The sequence below is a fragment of the Lathyrus oleraceus genome, chromosome 2, assembly GCF_024323335.1.
Source record: "Lathyrus oleraceus cultivar Zhongwan6 chromosome 2, CAAS_Psat_ZW6_1.0, whole genome shotgun sequence".
Taxonomy (NCBI): domain Eukaryota; kingdom Viridiplantae; phylum Streptophyta; class Magnoliopsida; order Fabales; family Fabaceae; genus Lathyrus; species Lathyrus oleraceus.
The window spans coordinates 91,360,935-91,373,458 of NC_066580.1; the positions used below are offsets into that span (position 1 = coordinate 91,360,935).

General features: G+C 41.9%; 1 protein-coding gene across 1 annotated transcript in view; it reads left to right on the forward strand.

Moving 5' to 3' along the window:
- Positions 1-1,684: 1,684 nt before the first annotated feature.
- The window catches only part of LOC127122062 (uncharacterized), a 38,725-nt gene continuing 27,885 nt past the window's right edge, over positions 1,685-12,524 (forward strand). Inside the window, exons 1-4 of the mRNA XM_051052469.1 lie at positions 1,685-1,954; positions 3,158-4,066; positions 4,157-4,331; positions 4,428-4,780. Of these exons, the coding sequence (XP_050908426.1) occupies positions 1,685-1,954; positions 3,158-4,066; positions 4,157-4,331; positions 4,428-4,780 (1,707 nt within the window). The remainder of the gene's footprint in view (positions 1,955-3,157; positions 4,067-4,156; positions 4,332-4,427; positions 4,781-12,524) is intronic.

The following is a 12,524-nucleotide window of genomic DNA, read 5'->3' on the forward strand; positions in this document are numbered from 1 at the left end:
TTGGTTAGATGTTGTGCTCAATTGTTATATAAGTGGTTCATGGGATATTTGCCTTCCAAGGGTGCCTTTGTCTTTCTTGACCATACTGTAAATTGGGCAACCAAGTTGATGGGTTTGCGAGCCAAGGACATAGCTTGGACTCACATTGATGTGGCTGGACGAGATTTTATTTACAGCTGCGGGAGTTTTCCCAATGTGCCCCTTATAGGAGTTCAAGGGTATATTAGTTATAACCCGACACTTCTTAAGAGACAAATGGGATTTGCTATGGAGGTTCCTCCCCTCGAGCGTGAGATTCAGGAGTCTTTCTACTTCCCGGTTGAGGGTAATCAGTCATTGTTGGGGCAAGTGTCTGGTGCATGGTGCAACATTCAAAGGAAAGGAAAGATTCCTTTTGGTAGAGCTAATAACAGGTCTTTTCCTCCATTTGATGATTGGCTCAGAAAGAGGGTTGAGCTCACTCGTCTGCCATTTCCTGTGGGTGATCTTTGGTATCCGTTGATTGAGGAGCCACGCTCTTCTGTCAGTATGGAAGAATTTCTTGAGATGAGGAGGGCAAGAGATCAACTGCAAGCAGAGAAGACTGAGTTAGAAATGAGTGTTGCTGGAATTCAACTGGCTAATCAGGAAGTCAAGGGGAAAGCAGAAGACTAGGCTAAGAGACATGCTCAGGAGGTGAAGCGTTTTGAGAAAGACACTGCCTATTATTGCAAGATCATCCAAGCTTTAGAGTCATCTACGAATGAGCACGACCTTACCAAAGAGCAGTTGGCTAGAGCTTTAAGGGTCATTGAAGATGAAAAGAAGAGACAAGTCCTTGTGAAGACTCAGAGGGAAGCTAGAGCCAAAGCCCTTACCACAGAGTGGGAAGCGAAGCTAAGGGTTAAGGAAGAAGAGAAAGCGAAGATTGTGGCTGAGAGAGATCACTATCTTGCTGAGAGGGAACATTATTTCCGTCAGATGAAGATTCATCAGAAAGAGATGGGAAGACTTCAGTAGGAGAACACTGAGCTCAGGTTCACTGTGAAGTTTATCGGGATGGTTGATGAGGCAGAGCCTTCTGTGGGACCTTCTTCGGATTAGACTTTTATTGCAGTTGTTATCATGTATTGGATTACCGTCAGGCATGTTGACGGAATTCACTTGCTCGTATTTCTTTCCGATTCTGGAAGATTGTAAAGATGATTTGTATTAGATGATATATGACTCTCGCACGTGTTGCGCACTTTTGCTATACAGTGGTTATTATCATTCAGTGATTGATCTCAAAGCTTTATTTTCTTTTCCGTGTTACACTTACTTAACACACACATGGTCGGGAGATATCTTTGTTGAAGCACAACTTTCTGTTCCGTACGGCAGAGCCGGATGATTGATGTCAGAATGTTGCTGTCGAATTGTTATCCGTCTCAATGAAGCCAGGATCGAAGGACAGAATGTTCCTTATACGGATAGACATTGCATTCATGCATGAATCATAATAACTTGTCCTCTATTTTCCAGGTGTCGGTTTCTAACGTGTTTGATTGTTACAGGAATCATTGCTCGTGCACGCAGAGTCATCCCTCTGCATGTAGCTCGTCCGCACAGATACTTTACCAGACGCAACAAACCCAGACTGATGGATCCATCCAACGCTGACATTCTTGAGCTGAAAGAGAAGATGAGTGAGTTGATCAACGCCATGCAAGGGTTCGCCCTGGGGAAGAAAGCACTCGCCGAGAAAGTGGAGAAGCTTGAGCTGGCTTCGATTGCCAATAATGGCAATAGTCAAGAGGGTAACTCCGACAATGGTCCTGGTGGTTCTAGGGGTGGTGGCGATCCCAGAAAGAAGGCAACTAATGGTGGTGTAGTCATCAACAATGGGGGTGGTCTTGGTTTTGCTGCAGGCAGTGGCCCAAGTTATGTTGGCAACACTCTGAAGGAAACTCAGTTTTCTCCGTTCTTTGGGGCTGTGGAGGATAAAGAAGAGGATCATTTCTCTATGCTGAATGAGCAATTCGGTCAGTATGGTGTTCAACCGCCGAACAAAGAGATTCAGGTACTAGCAGAAAAGATTAGGGCTCTGGAAAGCCATACCACTCCTGGGACTATTAACATGACAAATATGGGGCTGGTTGAGGGGATTGTGATCCCACAGAAGTTCAAGGTGCCCACGTTTGATAAGTACAATGGAAGTTCTTGCCCGGAAACTCATATTCAGGCCTTTGTTCGAAAGATATCTGCCTACACCATGGATCGGAAGCTCTGGATGTACTTTTTCCAGGATAGCTTATCTGGCGGGTCTCTTGAGTGGTACACCAAGCTGAGATCGTCAGATATAAAGAGCTGGCAGGATTTGGGGGATGCTTTCTTCAAACAGTACCAATTTAACGCTGACATGGCACCAAGCCGTACCCAGTTGCAGGGGATGTCTCAAAAGTCGAACGAGGGGTTTAAAGAGTATGCACAAAGGTGGAGAGAGTTGGCTGCCAGGGTTCAACCCCCATTAGTGGATCGGGAGATGTCAGACTTGTTCATGGGTACTCTTCAGGGGACTTTTGTTGAGAGGATGGTGGGATGTCCAGTTACTGGTTTTGCGGATATAGTAGTGGCTGGTGAGAGGATTGAAAGCTGGCTGAAAATGGGAAAAATACAAGGAAATGCTCCGTCGTCTGGAGTGAAGAAGCCCTTCGGAAATGGTCAGCGCAAGAAAGAGGGTGACTCGAGTGCTGTGTATGCCCAAAGAGGACACGGTAGGGGTCATTACCACCAGTATACTGCTGCAGTAACAATTCCTGCTGGTAATCAACCCGCACAACAGCAACAGCAATAACAGCCACCTCAGCAGAGAACACAAAGGGATGGGTACCAAGTTAGGGGAAGGATGGCAGATCGCCAGTTTGATAGGCCACCCATGACATATGCCCTTCTGTTGAAGAAGTTGAAGGATCTCAGGTTGGTACAGTTGAGGACGTTAGCTCCGTTAAGACCAGATCAGAGGCCTGCAAGTTATAATGAGAACGTCAAGTGTGAGTTCCATTCTGGTGCTCCCGGGCACAATATTGAGGGTTGTAAAGCCTTTAAGCATGTTGTTCAAGACTTGGTGGATTCCAAAGCCATCAATTTTGCACCAACGCCAAATGTTAATACTAATCCGATGCCGATGTATGGTCAGATGACGGTGAATGTAATTTCTGAGGATAAAAGTAAAATCGGGGTGACAGGTGTGGATCAGTTGAGGACCCCATTGTCTGTGGTCAAGGGTCATTTGTTAAAGAATGGAGTTTTTCCTGGTTGTGATAATTATTGTGCTGCTTGTACTGTAACTGCAAATGGGTGTGTAATGTTGAGGGAGACGGTTCAGAAAATGATGGATGAGGGGAGTCTCCGATTCGAGAAAGTTGCTTTGGAGAATGAGGATATTTCAACGATAACCATTTATTTCGATCCTGTCCACTTGTCAGTGCCGACAGATGTGGTTCCAATTTCCATCACGGTACCTGGACCTATTCCGTATGAAAGTGATGGTGATGTGCCTTGGGACTATGGTGGTGATGTGTATTGCAATGGGAAAAAGAAAGAAGACCATGATGCAGTTGATACCACCGTTTCAAAGGTGGACAATGCCGGGCTTAGTGGTTTCACTCGCAGCGGGAGGTTGTTTGCACCTAACACGTTGAGAGGTGGAGACGTAGAAAAAGAACAGAGAGATAAGGCCGAGGCTTTAGCCAGGGCAAAAGGAAAGCAGGTGGTGAATGAGGATACTCCTAGAACGGTACAGGCGCCTGTTGAGCCGGAAAGTGAGTTTGATGCTGAAGCCGAGGAGTTTTTGAGAATTATTAAGAAGTCTGAGTACAAACTTGTTGATCATTTGCAGCAGACTCTGTCCAAAATTTCGATCTTATCTTTGCTGTTGAGTTCAGAAGGTCATAGAGATGCTTTGTTGAAGATCTTGAAGAGGGCCTACGTCCCGCAGGAGATTACAGTCAATCAATTAAAGACAGTGGTATCGAGTGTTAATGCCAGCCATGGGTTGGGTTTCACTGATCTCGATCTTACTATGGACGGGCGCAATCACAATAAGGCACTACACATTTCGATGGAGTGTAAAGGAGCCGTGCTTTCGCATGTTTTGGTTGATACGGGCTCATCACTCAATGTGTTTCCTAAGAAGGCCTTGGCTAAATTGGATTGCGAGGGATTGATTTTGAGGCCTACTGATCTGGTGGTTAGAGCATTTGATGGCTCTAAAAGGGTTGTGTTCAGGGAAGTTGAGCTCCCCGTAAAGATTGGTCCTGAGGTGTTCAAATCTGTGTTTTGTGTCATGAACATTCAGCTGGCGTACAGCTGTTTGTTGGGCCGTCCATGGATACATGTTGCCGGGGCAGTAACATCGACTCTACATCAGTAGTTTAAGTATATCTTGGACGGGCAAGTCGTGACAGTTTGCGGTGAGGAGGATATTTTTGTCATCCAGTTGTCATCATTTAAGTGTGTGGAAATGGACGGTGAAATATTCGAAACACCAAGCCAGGCGTTTGAAACCGTCAAGGTGGAGAATGTCGTTTTCACGGAAAGAGAGAAGAAGCCATCCATTGCTTCTTATAAACAGGCTGTGGAGGTGGTGAAAAGTGGAGAGGCCCCAGGTTGGGGAAGAGTGATAGATGTTGCGGTGAAGAAGGATAAGTTTGGGATTGGTTATCAGTCAGGCCAAGGCTTGTCTGGACCAAATAAAGGTCGTCGCCAACCGTTCACATTCACCAGTGCTGGAATGCTAGATCCATGCCGTATCTGTGCTGTGGGTGAAGAGACTGACAATGACTGCGAGCTTGACTCATGGATAAAACCGTGCGTACCAGGGATGGAGATCCAGAACTGGAAAGCCGAAAAGGTCATCACTGTCACTCTGCGTGAAGAGTAATATTTCTGTTTGTTAATTCTGTTTACATGAAAGCCATACGTTTTTCCCGAAACGTAATGGTCCATTGTAAGGGCCACCTCATGTGTTTCATTTTGCAGTATTTGCATCATTAATAAACAGATGTTTTTCGCATTAAAAGCGGTGTTCTCTGTTTTTCATTTATTTTTGCAGTTAAAAAGAATAATAATAAAAATGGCAATGTTTATTTTCATTTTCCTTCCTTTTAATTTGTCTCGTTCCGAATCTGAAGCAACACATGAATCAACATTCATGCAGATGCAATTATTCTCCGGATCTCATTGATGACAATTCTGTTACATCCTTATATGACTTCGATAACCCGATCTGTCATGCCGAAGAAGAAGGCGAAGAAGATTGTGAATTGCCTGAAGAGTTAGCCAGGTTGTTGAAACAAGAGGAGAAGGTGATTCAACCGCACGAGGAGCAAGTTGAGATTGTTAATCTGGGAACCGAGGAGGTCAGAAAGGAAGTAAAAATTGGGGCCGCTTTGGAGATGAATGTCAAGAGCAGAATGGTAGCACTGTTGAAAGAATATGTTGATATCTTCGCCTGGTCTTATCAAGATATGCCAGGGTTGGATACCAATATTGTTGTACACAAGTTGCCATTGAGAGAAGACTGTCCTCCAGTAAAGCAGAAGTTGCGCAGAACTCGGCCCGAGATGGCCATGAAAATCAAAGAGGAGGTACAAAAGCAGTTGGATGCTGGTTTCCTAGCTGTCACTAATTATCCGCCTTGGGTCGCGAACATTGTGTCGGTACCGAAGAAGGATGGAAAGGTGAGGATGTGTATGGACTACCGGGATTTGAACAGAGCTAGCCCGAAAGATGATTTCCCATTACCTCACATCGATGTGTTGGTAGATAATACAGCTCAATTCTCGGTGTTTTCCTTCATGGATGGCTTTTCTGGCTATAATCAAAATAAAATGTCGCCAGATGATATGGAGAAAACAACGTTCATCACACCATGGGGCACTTTTTGTTATAAGGTGATGCCATTCGGTCTCAAGAACGTCGATGCCACGTATCAAAGAGCTATGGTGACCTTGTTTCATGATATGATTCATCATGAGATCGAATGCTATGTTGATGACATGATAGCAAAGTCACAAATAGAAGAGGGGCATCTGGTAGACTTGGCCAAGTTGTTTGACCGGTTGAGACAATTCAAATTGAGGTTGAATCCGAATAAATGCACTTTTGGAGTGCGGTCCGGCAAGTTACTGGGGTTTATCGTAAGTGAAAGAGGAATCGAGGTTGATCCTGCTAAAGCAAAAGCGATACAAGAAATGCCTGAACCGAGGACAGAAAAAGAGGTTCGTGGTTTCTTAGGTAGATTGAACTACATTTCACGGTTCATATCTCATCTAACAGCCACGTGTGAACCCATATTCAAGTTGTTGAGAAAAGATCAAACGGTCATGTGGAATGAGGATTGCCAAGCGGCATTTGAAAAAATAAAAGAATATTTGCAGGAGCCTCCGATTCTAATGCCTCCTGTGGAGGGGCGACCGTTAATCCTATACTTGACAGTCCTTGAGGGGTCTATGGGGTGTATACTGGGGCAGCATGACGAGTCTGGTCATAAAGAGCATGCAATCTACTACCTTAACAAAAAGTTTACCGACTGTGAAACAAGATATTCACTGCTCGAGAAAACTTGTTGCGCTTTGGCATGGGCTGCTCGCCGACTGAGACAGTATATGTTGGTTCATACCACTTTGTTGATTTCCAAGATGGATCCGATCAAGTATATATTTGAGAAGCCAGCATTGACTGGACAGGTTGCGAGATGGAAAATGATTTTGACTGAATACGATATCCAGTACACTTCTCAAAAAGCAATAAAGGGGAGTGTATTGTCGGATTACCTCGCCCAGCAACCCATTAAGGATTATCAACCGATGAAATTTGAGTTCCCCGATGAGGACATCATGTTTCTCAAATCAAAAGATTGTGAGGAACCTATCCCGAAAGAGGGGCCTGACCCTGAGTCCGAATGGATTCTGATGTTTGATGGGGCCGTTAACGTGAATGGTAGCGGAGTTGGTGTTGTTTTGGTTACGCCGAAGGGATCCCACATTCCTTTTGCTGCCCGACTAACATTTGAATGCACCAACAATGTGGCTGAATACGAAGCTTGTATCTTGGATGTCGAAGAGGCGATTGATTTGTGAATCAAGAACCTTGTTATTTATGGAGATTCGGCTTTGGTTGTGAACCAGGTTAACGGGAAATGGCTTACGCATCAATCCCACTTAATTCCATACCGGGATTATACGAGGAGATTGTTGACGTTCTTCACCAAGGTGGAATTACACCATGTGCCGAGGGAAGAAAATCCTTTAGCAGATGCCTTGGCTACTCTGGCTGCTTTGATTAAAGTGCAGTGGTGGAATCAAGTTCCTAGTGTTGAGGTGGGACGGCTGGATAGATCGGCTTATGTGTTTGTTGTTGAGACAGTGCCTGATGATGAAAAGCCGTGGTATTATGACATTAAGCGTTATCTAGAGACCCAAGAGTATCCCGAGGGAGCGTCTTGTAAGACCCCAATTTTGGCCCTAAGATCCCTCATGGCCCATATCATATCATATCATGGCCTCAAGGATCATTGCCTGCCTAGCTTCCCTCCTAGTGGGTAGATTGCCTTATGAGTTGGTTCTTGATCACCAAGCATGTTTTGCATTTGTATATCTTTGCTTTTTCATATGTTTACTAACCAAAAAGTACAAAAATATTGTCAGTCTAACCTTGTTGCTTGCAGTTGAAGCAATCATCAGCAATTAGGTCAAAGACAGTCAACAGTCAGTCAAAGCAATGGATGGTGGCCATTCTTGCAGAATTTGGGCACCATGATCAATAATCAAGAGTTCATATAACTTGGGACATCATGTGGAATCAAGTTCTCAAGTAATTAGGGTTTGGAATTCATCAGAAGTGGTTCAATCATGCAATACCCTAGAAAAGTCAACAGGAAGTCAAACTTGGTCAACTGTGGATTTAATCAGTGATTTGATGGATAGAATTGATTTGAAGGAGTTCATTCATGTCCATACAAGCCTCATGTATCATGCCAAACCTCATCATGGAAGAATTTGAAGTCAATCAGAAATTTCCCAAAATAGAAAGTGGACCTGTAATTTCAACTGCCAAAAATGGAAACTTCTTGATCTTAAACTTACATCATGATACAAGCTCCAAATGAATTTTTGCCCAACATAAAAGTTGAAGATCTTGTTCTCCCATTTCCAAAAAGTCCAAGAACTCTCAAATCCCATGCATGGTTGTCAAGATATGATCAATTCAATTTCAAAATTTTGTGAACTTCAAAGAGCCATATCTCATGAACCATAAGGCCAAATTTGATGGGGTTTTTTCCTACAAACCACATTTCATCTCCTCTTTCCTAAAATATAAATTTCATCCATCAAAACCTCACCATGCAAAATGGCAATTTTGGACTTGTTTCATTTAAATTCAAGTTTGACCAAAAGTTGACTTTTCAAATTAAAGGTTTTCAGCACATTTGGCCAATTGGGAATTGTTTGGAAGGCTATTTGCAACATGTTCCAAGCCCAAATTCGTGCTCATGCTACTATCATACCACCATTTTGGCCAAAGGTGCAAAATTAGCAATATGGCTTCATTAAAGTAAAACAAGCTTAGCACTTCATGAGCAGACATAAAACAGCAAATATAAGGGTCATTTGCAGCCTGTTTTGAAGCCCAAATTCGTGCACCAGCCACTACACCTCCACATGTGAACCAAAACCACTAATTAGCAAAACTTACCATTTATTCAAACTGTGTTTAGTTCTTAATAAGGCAACCTTAAACAGAGGTATTTAACCTTATTTTCTGTTCATTTCCAACCCTAGAGAGCAAGCCACAGCCTCCAAGCACAGAAAACACTTTCATTCTCTCATTTTGGAATTGGCATGATTTGGAATTTCTGGCCAAGGCTTCAAAGAACTCGAGGACTCTTTCATTGTTCCATGCTCTAGCCATCTTTGTGAGCCCTTTGCAACCATAAAATCCCAGCTGGAAGTCCATTATTGAGCTCTGTTTTTCAAAGGACCAACAATGGTGAATCGAGTTTTGGAAGTTTTCAAGCCTTGCTGAGCTCATTTCCTTCAAGTATCCATCATTCCAAAGCTTGGTGAACTTCTGTTTGAGCTTGCATCCTTCAAAGAACACCTGATTCTCCATTTGCTTCAAATTCAAGTAAGTGCTCGACCTTCTCTATTTACCAAATTGTGCCATGCTTTAGATAGGTCTTTAACTGCTGAATCCACTGCAACTTGTTTCGTGTGAAATGGTTATGCATTGAGTGAGAAATCTGCTTTGTAAGTTTCGTGTTCATACTTGTTTTGACTCGATGCTCTTTTAATAGTTTGATTTGTAGAAATTGAATGTCATATTATGCTTGTGCTTGGTTCGCTGATGAGAATAGTGTGCTTGTTTCCAATTTCTGGGTGTGTTGATTTTTTCGTTTGAATGTTGATGGTGAAGCTTACTGTAGTTTTCAAGAACCCTAACACTGTACGTTAAACCCTAAAAAATTTCCCAGAAAACCCTGTTTCGCGTGTGCATGTGGTTCGGCTACTGTTCCTTTCCATAACAACCAATCAAATTATTTGGTTTCTTTGGCTAAAACTGTGCGTTTTGATAAGTGATACGCTTAATTACTAAAATGCCATGCAGTCAACTTGTTTGACCATTAATCCATGTTCTTTGTTCATGTTTGTTCCCATTTGTTCATCATCTTCCAAAATCCATTTCTCATTCATTTCAACTCCAAAAATCATGGGATTTTTTGCATTATGACCTGTTGAATGTCTACTATTTTATCATGATTTTTGCTGAATTTTTGGTTGGCTGGATTTTAAATGGTATTAGGTTTCTTGACATGTATGCACATTTTACACCTTTTGCCAAAACCATTGTGAAATTGTGATGATGTATCCAATGCCCCTGAAATTTTTTGTGGTCAATCTACACTCATTCATGTTTGTTTTGATGTAGAGTTTGTGCATTTATCATATGTGGTTTGTGAGATATAATTTTTTGAAGTAGGGTGTGACAATTTGTGTCACACCAATGTTATGCTATTTCATGATTTTTGTTGACATGCTTCCTGACCTCCAATTAATGTGAAATTTTGCATGAACCATCTTTCATATGTCTAGTTTATGTGTGAATTTTCCTGGAATTAATCATGCCATTTCTTAATTGTTTGAGATTTTATCCCCTGTTTGACCAAAATGTTGACCTTGTGTGATACATCTTGCCATTTCCTTTGTGAAATTCTCATATCTTATTGGATGATCATGAAATTTTACATGTGCATACTAGACATCTTGAGCTTTGCATTGGTGTTGATCCCATTCATTTCTCATCTGTTTTCATTTTGTTATGATTTTTTGAAGATGACACATGATTTGTTGACTTCTTGGTGCATACTTGAAAATGTGTTGACTTCCTGATTTTCATTGACCATCTTCCCATGATCCAAATGAGCTGAAATTTTATATGTATGCCATATTATGGATTGTGATTGACCCTGAATTATTTCATAATTTTTGGAAATGTTTATGTTTGGTTTTGAGCAAAGTCTTTCTGTTGACTTCTATGTGCACCAATTTGCCATGTTTTGCCTTCTTTTGTCTATGAAATCATGATGATGAATGATATGCATGTGGGACCAATTGAGTTTGCTTCTTGAATGTTTAAACTTGATTTTGGTTGACTTTCATTTGCTGTTTTGACTTTCTCATTTATTTTTGACCCTAGGCTAGTCCTAGTGGTCCTTTTGGCTTATGATTGAGTTCATGTTTCAGGTTAAGCCACAAGTGCTTCAAGGAAACTTTTGCAAGTTGATTGGGTTTATCTGTTTATCATGTGCTAACCTTTGTTTTGTAGGTGGTTGGACTCATATGATTTGAGTCTTGTGCTTTGCACACTTGTCCCTCTGTGTTGACTATTGATTCCTTTCCTTTTGCTTTAAACTGTTGAACTGTGTACTGATTTGTTTGACTATTTCAGGTACCACTTAGTTGCTTAAGTTCTTTGAACTTGCTTTGCTTTGCTATTTAGCAATTCGCTTTGAGGTAATCCCTCTTTCTTCATGTAGTCTGGAGACCCGGCCTGTTATTTGGCCGGGCAAACTGTCTGAAGTCCTCCTTAAGAGGCAATGCTTGTGTGTGTTTAAATTTTGTCCCAAGCAGGAAAAGTCCTTCAAGTAAGGCAATTGGTAGATCAAAGGGGTAAGTAGCCTATCCCCTACTATTCAGTGAGTCTTCTCATTGCTCCCATTACATGGTTGTAGCATTGAGATCAAAACCCAAGATCAATCGAGTCAATAATGTGGAAAGAGTTCCTACTTTCTGAACTCCCACACTTTCTGATATGCTCTCCCTGATCAGGGATAAGAGCAATGAGGCACACCCCTCATCTCCTTTCATCTGCTTCACCTTAGCCTCTCAATGGCAAGGTTAAGAGCAACTTTTTACCCTATTCCAGTTGGCCTCAGTGCCTAACCCTCTTGTGTGAGCCTCCTTGTTTGGCTATAGAGTGTGCTGTTTGATATTGATTGATTGATTGATTGCTTCATATGCACATGCTTGCTTGTATGCTCTATGCATTTATCATCATTAATTGCTCATTAATGCATAATCATCTCATTTGTCTTTGCGATATTGTCATTGTTGCTTACCCATTGAGGACAATTGTAAGACCATTCATTGGCCATTGCTCCTATGATATGGAAGTGAGTATAAGACCATCACCTTGGCCACTCATCTTATCTTTGCCTGATGCATTTATTTGATTGTATGTGAGGTTGCAATTGTAAGTCCCTGTAAGCTGGCATTTGCTGTCCTATGATCATTGTTGCTTTTGTTCTTGTATGTGAGGATACAACTGTAAGTCCCTGCAAGTTGGCATTTGTATTCCTAGGACCATACTGTGGAGGTTAGAGTAAGCCCAGACAGATTGGCATCTGACCTCCATGTTTTGTTTTTCTTTGTATGTGAGGATGCAACTGTAAGTCCCTGCAGTTGGCATTTTCTTTCCTATGATCATATGTTGGATATTGGTGTAAGCCCAGACAGATTGGCATCCGGTATCCAAGTTTCATTTTGTTTTAGGAGATTAGTGTAAGTCCATTGAGTGGCATCTGATATCCATTTCTGTTTTAGGAGACTGGTGTAAATCCATCTATTGGTATCCGGTATCCACCTTTTATTTCTTTGTTTGAGGAGATTAGTGTAAGACCATTGAGTGGCATCTGATATCCAGTTTTATTTTAGGAGATTGGTATAAGCCCAGTGATTGGCATCCGATATCCGCTTTTGCTGACTTTCTTGTTTGTTTGTTATTATCCATTGCCCATTCCAAAGGACACACTTGAGTCATCTCCCATATGATTTCAAGAAGTGAACCTTCTAAGAAGTTTTACTATCCATACCCATCCATTCATCCATTATGTCCTAAACCTTTTCACACTTTGATTTCAAACTTGACATAGATATTGTGCAAACATCTTCACGCTTTTCTAACTAAAAACCTGGACCCCAAGTCCTTGACTTCTTTTTCAA